The 22,565-nt window shown below is 33.1% G+C and overlaps 1 protein-coding gene and 1 pseudogene across 1 annotated transcript; one reads left to right on the top strand and one right to left on the bottom strand.

Annotated features, from left to right (window-relative positions):
* Positions 1 to 13,985: 13,985 nt before the first annotated feature.
* On the bottom strand, positions 13,986 to 19,151 carry LOC128180148 (uncharacterized). Its single transcript, XM_052848037.1, has 3 exons — positions 18,997 to 19,151; positions 17,047 to 18,727; positions 13,986 to 14,222 (listed from the first exon to the last, which is right to left on the bottom strand). The coding sequence occupies exons 2-3, from the start codon at positions 18,700 to 18,702 to the stop codon at positions 13,986 to 13,988; spliced, it is 1,893 nt and encodes a 630-aa protein (XP_052703997.1). The 5' UTR covers positions 18,703 to 18,727; positions 18,997 to 19,151.
* Positions 19,152 to 19,884: 733 nt separating this feature from the next.
* LOC128180704 (WD repeat-containing protein 11-like) lies at positions 19,885 to 21,083 on the top strand (annotated as a pseudogene).
* The last annotated feature ends 1,482 nt before the right edge of the window (positions 21,084 to 22,565 follow it).

Consider the following 22,565-nt stretch of genomic DNA (forward strand, 5'->3'; position numbering starts at 1 on the left):
GTAGCTGACTACATAGAGAGATATATCTGAGTAATTGTGTCGTAATATTATTTGGATGACTTGACAGAATGTTGATATTAGCATGTCTGGCATATATCTTCAATCTTAATATTCAGCTATTTGAGATATATTGACAAAACAGCCAAAAATAAAGATATTTGTAACGAAATGCACAAGTAACTGACTACAAAGAGAGAGATATCTAAGTAATTGTGTCGTTATATTATGTGGATGACTTGACAGAATGTTGATATTAGCATGTTTGGCATATATCTTCAATCTATATATTCAGCTACTTGAGATATATTGACAAAACAGCCAAAAAATAAAGATATTTGTAACAAAATGCAGAAGTAGCTGACTACATTAAGAGAGATATCTGAGTAATTGTTTCGTAGTTTTATGTGGATGACTTGACAGAATGTTGATATTAGCATAGCTGGCATATATCTTCAATCTATATATTCAGCTACTTGAGATATATTGACAAAACAGCCAAAAAATAAAAATATTTGTAACGAAATGCACAAGTAGCTGACTAAATAGAGAGAGATATCTGAGTAATTGTGTGATCATATTATGTGGATGACTTGACAGAATGTTGATATTAGCATGTCTGGCATATATCTTCAATCTTTATATTCAGCTACTTGAGATATATTGACAAAACCGCCAACAATAAAAATATTTGTAACGAAATGCACAAGTAGCTGACTACATAAAGAGAGATATCTGAGTAATTGTGTCGTAATATTATTTGGATGATTGACAGAATGTTGATATTAGCATGTCTGGCATATATCTTCAATCTATATATTCAGCTACTTGAGATATATATTGACAAAACAGCCAAAAATAAAGATATTTGTAACGAAATGCACAAGTAACTGACTACATAGAGAGAGATATCTAAGTAATTGTGTCGTAATATTATGTGGATGACTTGACAGAATGTTGATATTAGCATGTCTGGCATATATCTTCAATCTATATATTCAGCTACTTGAGATGTATTGACAAAACAGCCAAAAATAAAGATATTTGTAACGAAATGCACAAGTAGCTGACTACATAGAGAGAGTTATCAGAGTAATTGTGTCGTAATATTATGTGGATGACTTGGCAGAATGATGATATTAACATGTCTGGCATATATCTTCAATCTTAATATTCAACTACTTGAGATATATTGACAAAACAGCCAAAAAAATAAAGATATTTGTAACGAAATGCACAATTAACTGACTACTTAAAGAGAGATATCTGAGTAATTGTGTCGTAATATTATGTGGATGACTTGACAGAATGTTGATATTAACATGTCTGGCATATATCTTCAATCTTAATATTCAACTACTTGAGATATATTGATAAAAAAGCCAAAAAAATAAAGATATTTGTAACGAAATGCACAAGTAACTGACTACTTAAAGAGAGATATCTGAGTAATTGTGTCGTAATATTATGTGGATGACTTGACAGAATGTTGATATTAGCATGTCTGGCATATATCTTCAATCTATATATTCAGCTACTTGAGATATATTGACAAAACAGCCAAAATATAAAGATATTTGTAACAAAATGCACAAGTAGCTGACTACTTAAAGAGAGATATCTAAGTAATTGTGTTGTAATATTATGTGGATGACTTGACAGAATGTTGATATTAGCATGTTTGGCATATATCTTTAATCTATATATTCAGCTACTTGAGATATATTGACAAAACAGCCAAAAAATAAAGATATTTGTAACAAAATGCACAAGTAGCTGACTACATAAAGAGAGATATCTGAGTAATTGTGTCGTAATTTTATGTGGATGACTTGACGGAATGTTGATATTAGCATAGCTGGCATATATCTTCAATCTATATATTCAGCTACTTGAGATATATTGACAAAACAGCCAAAAAATAAAGATATTTGTAACGAAATGCACAAGTAGCTGACTACATAGAGAAAGATATCTGAGTAATTGTGTAATCATATTATGTGGATGACTTGACAGAATGTTGATATTAGCATGTCTGGCATATATCTTCAATCTTTATATTCAGCTACTTGAGATATATTGACAAAACCGCCAACAATAAAAATATTTGTAACGAAATGCACAAGTAGCTGACTACATAAAGAGAGATATCTGAGTAATTGTGTCGTAATATTATTTGGATGACTTGACAGAATGTTGATATTAGCATGTCTGGCATATATCTTCAATCTATATATTCAGCTACTTGAGATATATATTGACAAAACAGCCAAAAATAAAGATATTTGTAACGAAATGCACAAGTAACTGACTACAAAGAGAGAGATATCTAAGTAATTGTGTCGTAATATTATGTGGATGACTTGACAGAATGTTGATATTAGCATGTCTGGCATATATCTTCAATCTATATATTCAGCTACTTGAGATATATTGACAAAACAGCCAAGAAATAAAGATATTTGTAACAAAATGCACAAGTAGCTGACTACATAAAGAGAGATATCTGAGTAATTGTGTCGTAATATTATGTGGATGACTTGACAGAATGTTGATATTAGCATGTCTGGCATATATCTTCAATCTATATATTCAGCTAGTTGAGATATATTGACAAAACAGCCAACAATAAAGATATTTGTAACGAAATGCACAAGTAGCTGACTACATAGAGAGAGATATCTGAGTAATTGTGTCGTAATATTATGTGGATGACTTGACAGAATGTTGATGTTGATATTAGCATGTCTGGCATATATCTTCAATCTATATATTCAGCTACTTGAGATGTATTGACAAAACAGCCAAAAATAAAGATATTTGTAACGAAATGCACAAGTAGCTGACTACATAGAGAGATATATCTGAGTAATTGTGTCGTAATATTATTTGGATGACTTGACAGAATGTTGATATTAGCATGTCTGGCATATATCTTCAATCTTAATATTCAGCTATTTGAGATATATTGACAAAACAGCCAAAAATAAAGATATTTGTAACGAAATGCACAAGTAACTGACTACAAAGAGAGAGATATCTAAGTAATTGTGTCGTTATATTATGTGGATGACTTGACAGAATGTTGATATTAGCATGTCTGGCATATATCTTCAATCTATATATTCAGCTACTTGAGATATATTGACAAAACAGCCAAAAAATAAAGATATTTGTAACAAAATGCACAAGTAGCTGACTACATTAAGAGAGATATCTGAGTAATTGTTTCGTAGTTTTATGTGGATGACTTGACAGAATGTTGATATTAGCATAGCTGGCATATATCTTCAATCTATATATTCAGCTACTTGAGATATATTGACAAAACAGCCAAAAAATAAAAATATTTGTAACGAAATGCACAAGTAGCTGACTAAATAGAGAGAGATATCTGAGTAATTGTGTGATCATATTATGTGGATGACTTGACAGAATGTTGATATTAGCATGTCTGGCATATATCTTCAATCTTTATATTCAGCTACTTGAGATATATTGACAAAACCGCCAACAATAAAAATATTTGTAACGAAATGCACAAGTAGCTGACTACATAAAGAGAGATATCTGAGTAATTGTGTCGTAATATTATTTGGATGATTGACAGAATGTTGATATTAGCATGTCTGGCATATATCTTCAATCTATATATTCAGCTACTTGAGATATATATTGACAAAACAGCCAAAAATAAAGATATTTGTAACGAAATGCACAAGTAACTGACTACAAAGAGAGAGATATCTAAGTAATTGTGTCGTAATATTATGTGAATGACTTGACAGAATGTTGATATTAGCATGTCTGGCATATATCTTCAATCTATATATTCAGCTACTTGAGATATATTGACAAAACAGCCAAGAAATAAAGATATTTGTAACAAAATGCACAAGTAGCTGACTACATAAAGAGAGATATCTGAGTAATTGTGTCGTAATATTATGTGGATGACTTGACAGAATGTTGATATTAGCATGTCTGGCATATATCTTCAATCTATATATTCAGCTAGTTGAGATATATTGACAAAACAGCCAACAATAAAGATATTTGTAACGAAATGCACAAGTAGCTGACTACATAGAGAGAGATATCTGAGTAATTGTGTCGTAATATTATGTGGATGACTTGACAGAATGTTGATGTTGATATTAGCATGTCTGGCATATATCTTCAATCTATATATTCAGCTACTTGAGATGTATTGACAAAACAGCCAACAATAAAGATATTTGTAACGAAATGCACAAGTAGCTGACTACATAGAGAGATATATCTGAGTAATTGTGTCGTAATATTATTTGGATGACTTGACAGAATGTTGATATTAGCATGTCTGGCATATATCTTCAATCTTAATATTCAGCTATTTGAGATATATTGACAAAACAGCCAAAAATAAAGATATTTGTAACGAAATGCACAAGTAACTGACTACAAAGAGAGAGATATCTAAGTAATTGTGTCGTTATATTATGTGGATGACTTGACAGAATGTTGATATTAGCATGTTTGGCATATATCTTCAATCTATATATTCAGCTACTTGAGATATATTGACAAAACAGCCAAAAAATAAAGATATTTGTAACAAAATGCACAAGTAGCTGACTACATTAAGAGAGATATCTGAGTAATTGTTTCGTAGTTTTATGTGGATGACTTGACAGAATGTTGATATTAGCATAGCTGGCATATATCTTCAATCTATATATTCAGCTACTTGAGATATATTGACAAAACAGCCAAAAAATAAAAATATTTGTAACGAAATGCACAAGTAGCTGACTAAATAGAGAGAGATATCTGAGTAATTGTGTGATCATATTATGTGGATGACTTGACAGAATGTTGATATTAGCATGTCTGGCATATATCTTCAATCTTTATATTCAGCTACTTGAGATATATTGACAAAACCGCCAACAATAAAAATATTTGTAACGAAATGCACAAGTAGCTGACTACATAAAGAGAGATATCTGAGTAATTGTGTCGTAATATTATTTGGATGATTGACAGAATGTTGATATTAGCATGTCTGGCATATATCTTCAATCTATATATTCAGCTACTTGAGATATATATTGACAAAACAGCCAAAAATAAAGATATTTGTAACGAAATGCACAAGTAACTGACTACATAGAGAGAGATATCTAAGTAATTGTGTCGTAATATTATGTGGATGACTTGACAGAATGTTGATATTAGCATGTCTGGCATATATCTTCAATCTATATATTCAGCTACTTGAGATATATTGACAAAACAGCCAAGAAATAAAGATATTTGTAACAAAATGCACAAGTAGCTGACTACATAAAGAGAGATATCTGAGTAATTGTGTCGTAATATTATGTGGATGACTTGACAGAATGTTGATGTTGATATTAGCATGTCTGGCATATATCTTCAATCTATATATTCAGCTACTTGAGATGTATTGACAAAACAGCCAAAAATAAAGATATTTGTAACGAAATGCACAAGTAGCTGACTACATAGAGAGAGATATCTGAGTAATTGTGTCGTAATATTATTTGGATGACTTGACAGAATGTTGATATTAGCATGTCTGGCATATATCTTCAATCTTAATATTTAGCTATTTGAGATATATTGACAAAACAGCCAAAAATAAAGATATTTGTAACAAAATGCACAAGTAGCTGACTACATAGAGAGATATATATGAGTAATTGTGTCCTAATATAATGTGGATGACTTGACAGAATGTTGATATTAGCATGTCTGGCATATATCTTCAATCTATATATTCAGCTACTTGAAATATATTGACAAAACAGCCAAAAAATAAAAATATTTGTAACGAAATGCACAAGAAGCTGACTACATAATGAGAGATATCTGAGTAATTGTGAGATCTTATTATGTGAATGACTTGACAGAATGTTGATATTAGCATGTTTAGCATATATCTTCAATCTATATATTCAGCTATTTGAGATATATTGACAAAACAGCCAAAAATAAAGATATTTGTAACGAAATGCACAAGTAGCTGACTACATAGAGAGAGTTATCAGAGTAATTGTGTCGTAATATTATGTGGATGACTTGGCAGAATGTTGATATTAGCATGTCTAGCATATATCTTCAATCTTTATATTCAGCTACTTGAGATATATTGACAAAACCGCCAAAAAATAAAAATATTTGTAACAAAATGCACAAGTAGCTGACTACTTAAAGAGAGATATCTGAGTTATTGTGTCGTTATATTATGTGGATGACTTGACAGAATGTTGATATTAGCATGTCTGGCATATATCTTCAATCTATATATTCAGCTACTTGAGATATATTGACAAAACAGCCAAAAAATAAAGATATTTGTAACGAAATGAACAAGTAGCTGACTACATAGAGAGAGATATCTGAGTAATTGTGTCGTAATATTATGTGGATGACTTGACAGAATGTTGATGTTGATATTAGCATGTCTGACATATATCTTCAATCTATATATTCAGCTACTTGAGATTATTGACAAAACAGCGAAAAATAAAGATATTTGTAACAAAATGCACAAGTAGCTGACTACATAAAGAGAGATATCTGAGTAATTGTGTGAACATATTATGTTGATAACTTCACAGAATGTTGATATTAGCAAGTCAGGCATATATCTTCAATCTTAATATTCAGCTACTTGAGATCTATTGACAAAACAGCCAAAAATAAAGATATTTGTAACGAAATGCACAAGTAGCTGACTACATAGAGAGATATATCTGAGTAATTGTGTCGTAATATTATGTGGATGACTTGACAGAATGTTGATATTAGCATGTCTGGCATATATCTTCAATCTATATATTCAGCTACTTGAAATATATTGACAAAACAGCCAAAAAATAAAAATATTTGTAACGAAATGCACAAGTAGCTGACTACATAATGAGAGATATCTGAGTAATTGTGAGATCTTATTATGTGAATGACTTGACAGAATGTTGATATTAGCATGTCTAGCATATATCTTCAATCTATATATTCAGCTATTTGAGATATATTGACAAAACAGCCAAAAATAAAGATATTTGTAACGAAATGCACAAGTAGCTGACTACATAGAGAGAGTTATCAGAGTAATTGTGTCGTAATATTATGTGGATGACTTGGCAGAATGTTGATATTAGCATGTCTGGCATATATCTTCAATCTTTATATTCAGCTACTTGAGATATATTGACAAAACCGCCAAAAAATAAAAATATTTGTAACAACATGCACAAGTAGCTGACTACTTAAAGAGAGATATCTGAGTAATTGTGTCGTAATATTATGTGGCTGACTTGGCAGAATGTTGATATTAGCATGTCTGGCATATATCTTCAATCTATATATTCAGCTACTTGAGATATATTGACAAAACAGCCAAAAAATAAAGATATTTGTAACGAAATGCACAAGTAGCTGACTACATAAAGAGAGATATCTGAGTAATTGTGTCGTAATATTATGTGGATGACTTGACAGAATGTTGATGTTGATATTAGCATGTCTGACATATATCTTCAATCTATATATTCAGCTACTTGAGATTATTGACAAAACAGCGAAAAATAAAGATATTTGTAACAAAATGCACAAGTAGCTGACTACATAGAGAGAGATATCTGAGTAATTGTGTGATCATATTATGTTGATAACTTCACAGAATGTTGATATTAGCATGTCTGACATATAACTTCAATCTATATATTCAGCTACTTGAGATTATTGACAAAACAGCCAAAAAATAAAGATATTTGTAACAAAATGCACAAGTAGCTGACTACATTAAGAGAGATATCTGAGTAATTGTTTCGTAGTTTTATGTGGATGACTTGACAGAATGTTGATATTAGCATGTCTGGCATATATCTTCAATCTATATATTCAGCTACTTGAGATATATTGACAAAACAGCCAAAAAATAAAAATATTTGTAACGAAATGCACAAGTAGCTGACTAAATAGAGAGAGATATCTGAGTAATTGTGTGATCATATTATGTGGATGACTTGACAGAATGTTGATATCAGCATGTCTGGCATATATCTTCAATCTTTATATTCAGCTACTTGAGATATATTGACAAAACCGCCAACAATAAAAATATTTGTAACGAAATGCACAAGTAGCTGACTACATAAAGAGAGATATCTGAGTAATTGTGTCGTAATATTATTTGGATGATTGACAGAATGTTGATATTAGCATGTCTGGCATATATCTTCAATCTATATATTCAGGTACTTGAGATATATATTGACAAAACAGCCAAAAATAAAGATATTTGTAACGAAATGCACAAGTAACTGACTACATAGAGAGAGATATCTAAGTAATTGTGTCGTAATATTATGTGGATGACTTGACAGAATGTTGATATTAGCATGTCTGGCATATATCTTCAATCTATATATTCAGCTATTTGAGATATATTGACAAAACAGCCAAGAAATAAAGATATTTGTAACAAAATGCACAAGTAGCTGACTACATAAAGAGAGATATCTGAGTAATTGTGTCGTAATATTATGTGGATGACTTGACAGAATGTTGATGTTGATATTAGCATGTCTGGCATATATCTTCAATCTATATATTCAGCTACTTGAGATGTATTGACAAAACAGCCAAAAATAAAGATATTTGTAACGAAATGCACAAGTAGCTGACTACATAGAGAGAGATATCTGAGTAATTGTGTCGTAATATTATTTGGATGACTTGACAGAATGTTGATATTAGCATGTCTGGCATATATCTTCAATCTTAATATTTAGCTATTTGAGATATATTGACAAAACAGCCAAAAATAAAGATATTTGTAACAAAATGCACAAGTAGCTGACTACATAGAGAGATATATATGAGTAATTGTGTCCTAATATAATGTGGATGACTTGACAGAATGTTGATATTAGCATGTCTGGCATATATCTTCAATCTATATATTCAGCTACTTGAAATATATTGACAAAACAGCCAAAAAATAAAAATATTTGTAACGAAATGCACAAGTAGCTGACTACATAATGAGAGATATCTGAGTAATTGTGAGATCTTATTATGTGAATGACTTGACAGAATGTTGATATTAGCATGTTTAGCATATATCTTCAATCTATATATTCAGCTATTTGAGATATATTGACAAAACAGCCAAAAATAAAGATATTTGTAACGAAATGCACAAGTAGCTGACTACATAGAGAGAGTTATCAGAGTAATTGTGTCGTAATATTATGTGGATGACTTGGCAGAATGTTGATATTAGCATGTCTAGCATATATCTTCAATCTTTATATTCAGCTACTTGAGATATATTGACAAAACCGCCAAAAAATAAAAATATTTGTAACAAAATGCACAAGTAGCTGACTACTTAAAGAGAGATATCTGAGTTATTGTGTCGTTATATTATGTGGATGACTTGACAGAATGTTGATGTTGATATTAGCATGTCTGACATATATCTTCAATCTATATATTCAGCTACTTGAGATTATTGACAAAACAGCGAAAAATAAAGATATTTGTAACAAAATGCACAAGTAGCTGACTACATAGAGAGAGATATCTGAGTAATTGTGTGATCATATTATGTTGATAACTTCACAGAATGTTGATATTAGCAAGTCAGGCATATATCTTCAATCTTAATATTCAGCTACTTGAGATCTATTGACAAAACAGCCAAAAATAAAGATATTTGTAACGAAATGCACAAGTAGCTGACTACATAGAGAGATATATCTGAGTAATTGTGTCGTAATATTATGTGGATGACTTGACAGAATGTTGATATTAGCATGTCTGGCATATATCTTCAATCTATATATTCAGCTACTTGAAATATATTGACAAAACAGCCAAAAAATAAAAATATTTGTAACGAAATGCACAAGTAGCTGACTACATAATGAGAGATATCTGAGTAATTGTGAGATCTTATTATGTGAATGACTTGACAGAATGTTGATATTAGCATGTCTAGCATATATCTTCAATCTATATATTCAGCTATTTGAGATATATTGACAAAACAGCCAAAAATAAAGATATTTGTAACGAAATGCACAAGTAGCTGACTACATAGAGAGAGTTATCAGAGTAATTGTGTCGTAATATTATGTGGATGACTTGGCAGAATGTTGATATTAGCATGTCTGGCATATATCTTCAATCTTTATATTCAGCTACTTGAGATATATTGACAAAACCGCCAAAAAATAAAAATATTTGTAACAAAATGCACAAGTAGCTGACTACTTAAAGAGAGATATCTGAGTAATTGTGTCGTAATATTATGTGGCTGACTTGGCAGAATGTTGATATTAGCATGTCTGACATATATCTTCAATCTATATATTCAGCTACTTGAGATATATTGACAAAAAAGCCAAAAAATAAAGATATTTGTAACGAAATGCACAAGTAGCTGACTACATAAAGAGAGATATCTGAGTAATTGTGTCGTAATATTATGTGGATGACTTGACAGAATGTTGATGTTGATATTAGCATGTCCGACATATATCTTCAATCTATATATTCAGCTACTTGAGATTATTGACAAAACAGCGAAAAATAAAGATATTTGTAACAAAATGCACAAGTAGCTGACTACATAGAGAGAGATATCTGAGTAATTGTGTGATCATATTATGTTGATAACTTCACAGAATGTTGATATTAGCATGTCTGGCATATATCTTCAATCTTAATATTCAGCTACTTGAGATATATTGACAAAACAGCCAAAAATAAAGATATTTGTAACGAAATGCACAAGTAGCTGACTACATAGAGAGATATATCTGAGTAATTGTGTCGTAATATTATGTGGATGACTTGACAGAATGTTGATATTAGCATGTCTGGCATATATCTTCAATCTATATATTCAGCTACTTGAAATATATTGACAAAACCGCCAAAAAATAAAAATATTTGTAACGAAATGCACAAGTAGCTGACTACATAATGAGAGATATCTGAGTAATTGCGAGATCTTATTATGTGAATGACTTGACAGAATGTTGATATTAGCATGTCTAGCATATATCTTCAATCTATATATTCAGCTATTTGAGATATATTGACAAAACAGCCAAAAATAAAGATATTTGTAACGCAATGCACAAGTAGCTGACTACATAGAGAGAGTTATCAGAGTAATGGTTTCGTGATATTATGTGGATGACTTGGCAGAATGTTGATATTAGCATGTCTGGCATATATCTTCAATCTTTATATTCAGCTACTTGAGATATATTGACAAAACCGCCAAAAAATAAAAATATTTGTAACAAAATGCACAAGTAGCTGACTACTTAAAGAGAGATATCTGAGTAATTGTGTCGTAATATTATGTGGATGACTTGGCAGAATGTTGATATTAGCATGTCTGGCATATATCTTCAATCTATATATTCAGCTACTTGAGATATATTGACAAAACAGCCAAAAATAAAGATATTTGTAACGAAATGCACAAGTAGCTGACTACATAGAGAGAGATATCTGAGTAATTGTGTCGTAATATTATGTGGATGACTTGGCAGAATGTTGATGTTGATATTAGCATGTCTGACATATATCTTCAATCTATATATTCAGCTACTTGAGATTATTGACAAAACAGCGAAAAATAAAGATATTTGTAACAAAATGCACAAGTAGCTGACTACATAGAGAGAGATATCTGAGTAATTGTGTGATCATATTATGTTGATAACTTCACAGAATGTTAATATTAGCAAGTCAGGCATATATCTTCAGTCTATACATGTATATACAGCTACTTGAGATATATTGACAATTGAAAGTGATATAGTGCAATGTACATCGTAAGAACACAAAATTAAATCCTTGGAATGTGTTCTCACATGGACAGAAGTAACTAGAAGCCAAGTTTCTTTCATCTCGTAGCCAGTTAGTACATGTAGTAACCAGTTACTAGTAGCCAACTTTGATTTAATCTCGTAGCCAGTTACTAGTAGCTAGCTTTTCTTACTTCTCGTAGCCAGTTACTAGTAGCCAGTTTCTAGTAGCTAACTTTACCTATCTATGAATCTGTAGATTTAGCTCGTTCTTTTTCCCGCGGGCATCGGTTCTTAAAGTTCGCTTCGCACACTATTTATCATTAACGACGCACTGTGTTAGGATTTAGGAACGTTCGGCTACTTCATGATAATGCTCCATCACATCTGACCTTGTGAAGCAATTTTTGAAGACGGAGATGGTTACCGTATTGACAAACCCACCATACTCTTTATATCTAGCCCCATACAACTTTTTCTCTTTTCCCAAAACTTAACAAGTTTTTAACTGGTCCCGACAAGCCTTTAGCTCGGAGGCCTACCTAAATCAGCGTCATTTTATGCTTTTCATAAATGATTTCAGAGATTGAAAATATGTATTTATAACCGCGGAGAATACTCTGAAAGGATGTGAATAAATGTTCGTTTCACTATTGTACTTGTGTGGAATTCTTTTGAAATATCGTACAGTACACATTACATATTAAACAACCCTCGTATCATTCACTGTCAGTTATACAACACGTAGATACACAGGGTTTATGTACCTTAAAGTACTTACGTTCACTTCAGATGTCAGATACATTTACATATGAGGGAATATTTAAATTTTCGACTGTCCTTGCCTGTGATAACTTTGAAGCCCATGTCCCAGAACTGCATAAAAGATGAGCGACACAAAATGGGCGTGTCCTTTAACATAACCGAAAAACGGTATGTAATAACCCGGTATATAGCATGTGTTACATGAAAAAAAAATAGTTGTTTTAAAATGTTGTTTAAAAGTGTACAAATTGGAAATAATAATAAAAAAAAGGAATCATTCTTTGAATATTATGAGGTGATAATTTTGGTCGGAGCGTGGTAAATTCTATATCATAACCTCTCTCTCTCTCTCTCTCTCTCTCTCTCTCTCTCTCTCTCTCTCTCTCTCTCTCTCTCTCTCTCTCTCTCTCTCTCTGTTCGGCACTTTAAAATGGAAGCCATAATACGCATTTGATGTTTTGACAATGTGCCGTTATAAATACTTAAACTTGGACAGTGGCTTCAATGACTGTCACCACAACCAGCTAACTGTTGTTTTAAGAATTGAAGGATCGATGAAAGATTTTTTTTTTTGGGGGGGGGGGGGGGAAGTTGTGTTGGCAAACTCGTATAAAGTAATTGTTACTGTAACAGACAATTTTAAGTAGTAAAATAGAAGTATAAAAGTATTACACACGATTATTTTACTCCGCACATAATTAAATGCAAACGAGACGATTGTTTCAGTGTCTGTAATAATTGATTAAATAGATTGCCCTGACCCATGTACATGCTTATACTCAGTTAAAATGAACATTTAAAAAGCTCGACCATTAATGAATCAAAATATGTTGCGATACAGGCACGTAGCATCGATTTTGAAAGTGGGGGGGGGGGGGGTCAGACTCATCCAAAAAATTTTGACAAGCAAAAAAAACAACAACAATTGCCTCCCCCCCCCCCCCCGATGCTACGTGCCTGCGATATTTGTAAACGCTATAGAACTCCTACCTCACTTTCAAGGACATAATAAAAAATGAAACGTAAAAAAGTTCGACAAAATTTGCGCTTTAAGATAAAAGACAGTGTAAGATTTTTCCAGGTTTGGCGAATTCAGTATTATTAAATTGATGCCAAGTGTCGGAACTAGGCCCGAACTTTGAACTTTATTGTGATTTAAAACAAGATGATTTAATTAAATGCGGTGATTTTTTGCAATAAAATTGTATTTGGGTTATATATCTTCAAATTAAATGAAAAGTGAATGTGTTTTGAATCCTTATCTTGTTAAATAGTACGTGTAATACAGGCATTCTTCTCGAATAATTTGAGTGGCTCTGAAAAGAGCCGTTTCTTATATTCATTGTGGTCGTTGATAGTGCGACATGTTGTAAATCACTGGGCCATATCGTATCGATCGCCCTCCTCATCCTCGTCACGCCTGACTTGCTGCATCTCCTGAGCTTTGATCATGGCGTATTCAAAGTAACCGTTGCGTAGACCTTCGATTGCCGCCAAGCGTAGACGTAGCGAGTACCGGAAGGAACGACGACCAGAAGCGTGCGCCATTCGGTATCGTCTGCTGGCAGAGGAAAGTTTCTCGTTGAGCATTACAATCTGTAGGCAGGCTTTCTTAAAGTAAATCTCGGAGTGGTCCAATCTCTTGGCTAACAGCATCACGTTGGCGGAGGACATTCTGCTTCTGAAACTGCTCTTTCTGTCGACTTTATGGAAATAATGAGGATTTTTTGTGTTGATATGGTTTTTATAAGGGAGATGTCGGGGCCCTTTAATAAAAGGTTTCTCCACCGAGCGGTTTGAAGTACCGCGACAAATGGCGCCGATGTCGGCATAGCGCGCGGTATCAAAGGCGCTATGTTATCTGTGAAACACTTTTAAAATTTTTAAGCAATATCACTATCTTGAGATAAAGTTTGTTTTTACCAAAAAAAAAAAAATATTATTTTGCAATATCTTAAGATATGAGCAAAAAAATAAAAAAATGAAATGAAACCATCTCAATAAATGTTTTTATATGTAAAAAATAAAATAAAATAAAAAAATATATGTAGAATCTGAAAAATTCCGACAAAAATTGAAACCATCTGAGAGGTTTGCAAATTTAAATGGGTTAGAGATTCTCAACTGTTATGTACATGTAGGTTTTCTCTCCAATCTGATCGAAATCATATCCTTGTATATGATCAGTCAATCATTCATATGGAAAAGAAGGGGTGGGGGGGGGGGGGGGGGGTTGCTGTACATTTCAAGCCGGGTTCGGAATACAGGCTCAAGGACCAGTCGTCTGGATGCAGCATGCAGATGTGGTATAAATGTCAAGTTTTTCTTATGGAAAAACACTGGCTACGTTGTATCAAAGAATTATATTTACATGGTTTATTTTATGTTTCAACATCACCTATTTTCATTGTAATTTTGAAGGATGAATTAAGATTTATGCAAAATTATGGAGAAGTTGGGTTTTCTCAGCTGTTGTTTTCCATATTACATTACATTGAAATTTTTTAAATCTCTTTCTATATATTTCCTAGCTGATCAATACTTTTGGACAAATACCGTTTAAGTATCGAGGTAATGGGTCGCCTTGACTTTGTAACGGCCATCCTTGAAGAGAAATTAAAATCTGCATCGGATCAGATGTTATCCGTACCAGTTGTGCTGTCTGGGTCATAGGTTATACAACTTTAAGGTCTTGTAGTATAATAACACAAAACAAAATTGTCTTTCAATACCAACTTGATTCATTTGTTTAGTTTTCCTCAGAATTACAAAATATTAAACCTACTACCAAAACATTCAGAATATTATATTTTCATGAATTTATACAGTCATGTCATATAAACAATATGAAAAGAGTAGTTTTAGGAGGCAATTGGCTACCCGTCGTCCAAGATTTCGCCAATGTTTTATAGCTGGTCATAAAACTAATGCAAGTAAAAGACTGCGGAGACTCTTATTTGCTAATTACCTTGATGTCAACCAATTGGCCGCATGTATTTAAATATGTCTCAATATTAATATAAGCGAAAACTTTGTTACTTGTCTATATTATTCAATTCGTTCATGATACTTTTACGTACGGGTATATTATAATTAACAAACATGCTCATTCATATTTTACATGTATTATACTTGTTACAGTCATGAAATAGCATCATTACTGCACTCGCTGAGAGGGGGAAAGAGGGCCTCATACCTCACCGCTCCACTGACCACAGATAGGCAGTATAACTGCTGCTTCAACGAAGACAAATTGGTACCGGTACTTATATGTACAAACTCTGTACTTTTATTTTATTTAATATATTGTAATTCCTCGCCCTCTTTTAAATGAAATTATGTCAGCATGACAATTATGCAATTTCTGCCCCTAACGCCACAGTTCTGACGTGTCACTGTATGATTGACACCAAATTTAAAAGGCTACGTGCTGATATTAAAGAATCCATTGATATTGTTTTGTTTTAAGTTTTATTGATAACATAATCGTCAAGCATTCATAAGCAGTATTATATATACATGTATCTATGTCAATATACTCATTGTCTAAATACATTTTCAGAATCCTTTGATTGTGCAGTTCTGCAAAACTCCAAGATAGAAACACGAAGGGACAAAATATTCCACACAAGGATTTTATTAAGTTAGAACAGAAGATACAAGATTAGCAGGAAATCAAACATCTATTTTAAACATCTAATTTTAAAGGTTTAAAGGTAAGTCAAAACAATTGTTTCATTCAATGACAATTCTGATTGGGTTAATATACAGGTATCACTCCTCTATATAAGTAATGGGCCTCAGTCCCTTTGTGGCCTCGCTCCATTGCTGGTAAAGAATTGAGTGCTACCTGTCTGTTAACCCATTATGTGTAATTAAAACATGTCACACAGAGTTTTCTGATAACCACATGTAACAAATACAGTCCATTCATTCTAATGTAACAAACACAGATTATAGACACAGTAAAACAGTCACTTTATATACATCTACCGGTAATAGAATAAGGAGTTTGTCTATATGTAATATACATGTAGAATCACTTGATATATACATGTGATACATAAACACATACAGTTTGTTTACATATGATATGTAAACACGGTCAATTTTTGAGATGTACTATCAATATGAAAGAAATATTTGTTTACATACAAACATATGATATATAAACATATAAAGATTGAAGAAAACCTAACACAGATACAGTTAGACAGTCTGTTTACATCTTGTAGACACGGTCAGTTTATGTGTGATACATTAAATTATCCACACACAGCGTGTTTACATCTGATACACACCGTATGATGACATGTAATGTGTATAGTTTGTTTACATTATATCTACACACAGTATGTAATATGTACTTATACGCTTTGTTTACATATAATTGGTAGAGTTAATTGATTTACATGTAATATTGGATTTTCTTCACTTTACCTGTTTCCTCAGCCACAAAGAGGTTGTCTCTGGTGTCCACACATAAACCCCATGGATCCTGTAAATGACAGTTGTTAATGTAGCGGAGGAACTGTCCGTCCTGATCCAGGATGTGGATACAGTCGTTGTTATTGTCTACTGTCAGGATCCGGCCCTGGCCGTCTGTTGTGATGCCGTATGGATCAAATGATCCCTTGGTAGTAGAGGGAGGACCAGTGTAGGTAAACCGGAGTTTCCCGGCCTGATTGACCACCACTACTGCACTGGCTCTACTGTCTGACACACAGATATCTAGGTTCCTGTTCTCACTGATGTATCCACCAGATGAATAGAGAGGTTGTCCTTTGTCATCGTACTGAATACTTTGTTTCTCTGTTGAGCCAAAGAAACGCACAACTTTTGTTTGTTTATCATCATCACTGTCCATGACAACCAGGAGGTCACCAGAGGAGGTACTACAGACACCGTCAGGTATCCACCCCTGTAGTTTGATCACTGTCTGTATCTTTGTATTCTTCACTATGTTCACAGTTTTATCATCTTCATCAGTATAAACTAGATCCCCACTCCTTGTCACTGCTATGTTCTGTGGAACGTTCCCTGACTTGGTTTGGATGGACTTCACTAGTTCTCCTTGGAGGTTGTAGAGGTTTATCATGTTGTCATTACCACCACACGTCCAGATCTCTGATTCATTCAGACACGTCACACCATCGAGATTTCTATACCCTGTGTCTATAGCTGTGATGACCCGGGGTACATCCATCAGTGACCGGTCTGGGGGAGAGGACTCGGCTCCCTGGGGCGGCATGCTGTAGTCTTGTTCCTCTGTTGTAAAAGATAATGCTGACAGAGAACCAAACTGTTCAATCAGCTGATCTGTGTGGATTTCCTGAGGCCTAAAGTTTGGTAAGGACACTTTGAGTTTAGGAGGCAGTCTTCTAAATTCAGCGTTCCTTGATTTGTACTCAGAGACAAGGCTGACATCTTTGGAGTTCAGTAACTTCTTCAGTTCAGCAATGGTCTGTGTGATTTCAGAAATGGTGTGTGTGATTTCATTTTCCTGTTTATTTAGGATGGGCAGGTGTTTGGATTCCATTTCCTCCACATTGCATTTCAGGTTTGTGATAATGGTGTCTATTTCTCTGTGCCAGACTTTTCCTTGTTTGTCAATTGCTGTTGTCAATTTCCGGGAGTTTTTACTCAGATCAGCTTTCTGCACTGGGATGTCTGATGCAATTTCTTTGTATTTAGGATAAATGAATATTTCTAATTCTTGCAAATCTTTTTGTAAAATTTCTGATTTGTTTTCAAAGCTTTGGAAAATGTCAATTTTTTTATGTCCTGAATGTTTTCCAGAGGAAATACACTTTGCACAAATAGGAATGTTACATTGTTCACAGTGGAGTTCACATTGTCTGGTGGGGTGTTTTCTACACTTAGGATTGTTCAAAGTGGTTAGATATTGTTTAAGTGGCACCACATTATGGACTTTAGAGGAATCAGAGAAATGTTTCTCTACACAGTCTTTACACAGATGTATATGACAAACTTCACAGTACATGGGGGCCACAGAGTCCTGACACAGGGTGCAGCGTACAACATCCTGGGCGCTGTTCCAGGGGTCCATGGTTAGGGAACCCTTGTACATGTAATTATATATAGGGGAACTAAACCTGGAAAGTAAAATTCAGTATGTATTTAGGATGTATACATTTATTATCTTGGTTTTAGTAATATCTCTATACATGTATGTATAGGAATTAGAGATTCCATTTCATGCACTGCACTTTCATTTGTGGTCATACAAAGTAATTTGTTTTTTTTCTTAATTTTTTGGAAAAAATTATGAATTAAACCAACATAAGGCATAACAATTATCAGTCCAAAGATTTAAGATTATCAAGAAAAACACAGTAAGAAAGTGGTTTATAATAAAACTTACCTAACGCTACCCCATTAGTAAACTACAAAACCTCACAATCCAACATGGCGGGCGTCAGGTGTTTATTCTTCCTGGTTGGTTGCTACCTGCGCAAGTGACGTGATCAAATTAAATGCCAGTTACAAACTTGTGCTTGTATATGTGTTGGTCTAGAATCGAGGTCACCCATTGTTGGGAGGTTTAAATATATCTGACATTCTTTATCACCGCTGAACAATAGATATATTCAATTCAGCTTAAAAATGTAGGTTACAATGTATTCATTTGGTTTGAAAAGATAGTATTTGGGTTTTTACTTAAGATTCTCCTGTTCAATAGATATTTCTCTATAAAAGCTGATGTGGTGTAATGGTGCACACATTCCTTTGAGAATGAAGAGTGGGTTCAAATCCCACCATCAGCATACAAATGTAGAGAAGTATAAATGTATTTAAATGTGTAATGTGTGGATGTTTATATGAAGAAAAAAAAAGCAAATGTGACCTTATCACCAATTAATTATTAAAGGTGATTGTGGTGAACAAAATTTGAACATTTTTACTGAAAATGCTTATCCGATTATATAACTACATGGCATGTAGTTATGTCAGAGCGGATCTAGGAAATGGAAGACAATCAAGATACCTCACCCTTTGAAAAATAAAATTTACCAAATGAACATGCTAGACTTGTCAAAAATAGGTCTTGGACTCCCCATTGCCGCACCCTTCAAGCAAGATCAGTATTCAGAACCCACCATCCCACTATTATGGCAGATGTGCAATTTAGATTCCAATGCAAACAATTACAATCCCCTGAGAAATAAAACTTAATTTTGTGTGGGGCCTAAGTTTTTTTTTATTAATATAACAAATAATTCACCGCCCCTTATTTCCATGGATGCGACCTATGACCTCAGATGTCAGACGGAATGTGATGCGACACAGCCGAGTATCCAGCATGGCTTGTTGTCCCGTGTCAGAGAAATCAGTGGGGCTGGTGGTGTCAGAAAGATGTATTGTTGTATTGTGTCCTGGGATTTGATGCTTCAGCTAGCATATTGAACATACAGTACTCTGTTACCGATTAATCAGTTGGAGAGAAAGACTGACAGTGTGCTAAATTTTAAGTTTGTTAATTTACATATTTATGTAAATTAACTTTAACAGTATATATCAAAAGTTCATAATAAAAAGTTCAATCCACATGTAATAGAGGTATAGAGATAAAGAGTATTGTACAGCAGTCACAAATTTATAAATTTTAGCTGTCTGTTGAATGCTTGAGTTTATTTTTGGATTTCATTTTATAGGTGAAGTCGACAAAGGAAAACTATCACCACGATTTGGGCAATCCTTACTCCCTTCGACTGGCCTCTGGGGACTCCAACGGGGTAATTATAGTGTGGGACGTGTCGGTGGAAGTGGCTAAAGCTGAGTTCTCGGAAGGAACAAAACCAATACAAGGTGAAAGACAAAACCTCTTTTTCAGCAGACTTTATTTGTTCCAAAAAATGTATGTTATACATGTATTGATTTCTATAATTTAAAACTTACAATTCCATGAATGACCTTGACCTAACCTTGAGGTTTTGACTTTTTCAGACTTGGAGTGGTTGACCTATCAGGATGCCTCCCATGACCTTTTGGTGGCTCTTCATCCTCCGTATATTCTCTGGTTCTCTGGAACGCGGACACGGGAACCAAACTCTGGAAGAAGTCCTACACCGAGCCTCTTCTCTCGTTCTCCTTTGATCCTTTCAACTTCAAAAATGTTGCATGTAAGGCCATGCACGGGCAACAAAATTAATGTTTTGGTTATCTGGCATTACTGCTTGCTGACATATTAATTTATTTATTTTATTACCTTAAAAAAGGGACACTACAAAGATTTTTCAAATATTGAAAACTGAGTTGTTCCCCTTTAAAAATATTAACGGTACATGTACTATATATATAAGAATAAAATACCTGTCTGTGACATTATAATTTGCAATTTTTGCCTTGAAAAACAAGTTAGAGATAATTTTTTTTGACTTCAACCTTTTCCACAGACTAACTATAGGACGTACTGCTTTATTTTTTACAAGGAGCTGCTTAGGAAAAGAGTTTGTGATTCATATATATATAGAAATTACTTTTTTATGACTGTATACGAGGGTCAATCAAAAAATACGAAGACTTTTGTCATAGCTATGTAACTTAACGTCATATCATTACTAAATTTGGTAGACATAATTAAGCGGTAGTTTCAAACAATTTGCAAGAAATAAAGTTAATAAATTCTTTTATTTCTAAGAATTATTTATAATATAATCCTGCAAAATTGAGGTCACGGCGCATGGTCAAAATTTGTGTTGTGTCAACAATAAACCATTTAATGTTGAAAATAATATCTCTATAATTTGGGCTTAAAATCAAATAAATATTGAAACCTCAAATTAAGTATAGTCATGGTATTCTATGCTCCAAATAATGACGGGATATATTGTTTTGTCGAACAGATATTAGTAACTAAAGACAGATAGTCCTCTTTAGATTTGACTAAAAACATGGACGTCGCCGGACGTCACGGCGCAACGAGAAGTACAAACAAAATGGATTTTACTCAGGAAAAGCAGATATAAGCTGTGAAAATGTTCAATGGTGCAAAAAATAAGTCAACAATTATTTGCAAGTTTGTGTTAATTGTAGTAAATTTTGTGGGGGTTATGATAATTGTATTTTGAATATAAAACAGTCCGCAAGAGAGTTGAATATCTGTAAATATTTGGTCAAAAAATAAGTAACGTCAACCGACGTTCAGGGTTATCCTTACTGTAAACTAAGAGACACACGGTTAGAAAATGAAAACTTTGAAAAACTAACATGATTCTTGAACAAATGTGTGCAAATAAGATGTTTAGTGGTTCAGTGCCATTTTAAATTGTAAGGTTAAAGACACAAGAGACTAATCGTGATATAAAGATGGGGTATATCTATAAACTGTACGTGTTTAATCTTGACGTCATGTTTTGAACGTTACCGTGCGCCGTGGTGACAAAACATGTTGTTTTTAAAAAGGGGTAACAAAAATACCATCTCATAAAATGGACTAAAACTTTGCACATCAATAACATAAGTGTTTGTGCACAGATTAATTTGTTAAGTATGACTTTCATAAAAAAGATATGATAGACAGCCACATTGTCTTCGTATTTTTTGATTGACCCTCGTAGATGTACATATTAATTTGGTGGATGATTTGAGGATAAAATTCAAAAATGTTTATTGTATTTAATAATTTCTATTTTGTTACATTGTAAAAGAAAAGTATACTATATTATTATATCATAATATCTTCCATATAAGGTTTTTTTTCAAGTTTAACTACAGGCTCTTAAAAAGCTTTTTTGATGAGAAGATTTTTATGAAACATGCTATTAATTCACATTAAATGTAATATAGAGTTATTTTTCGTTCAGTCCTTGGTTCAGATTGCATTGTGTTCATCGATGACTTCTCGGTCACCAAGACCCCCTCCAGCAATGGCAAAAAGTTCTTCATTTCTAGTCCCTCCAGTTCAGGTAAATTATGAGGATAGTATATCTT

This window comes from Crassostrea angulata, chromosome 4 (genome assembly GCF_025612915.1).
Source record: "Crassostrea angulata isolate pt1a10 chromosome 4, ASM2561291v2, whole genome shotgun sequence".
In the NCBI taxonomy this organism is placed as follows: domain Eukaryota; kingdom Metazoa; phylum Mollusca; class Bivalvia; order Ostreida; family Ostreidae; genus Magallana; species Magallana angulata.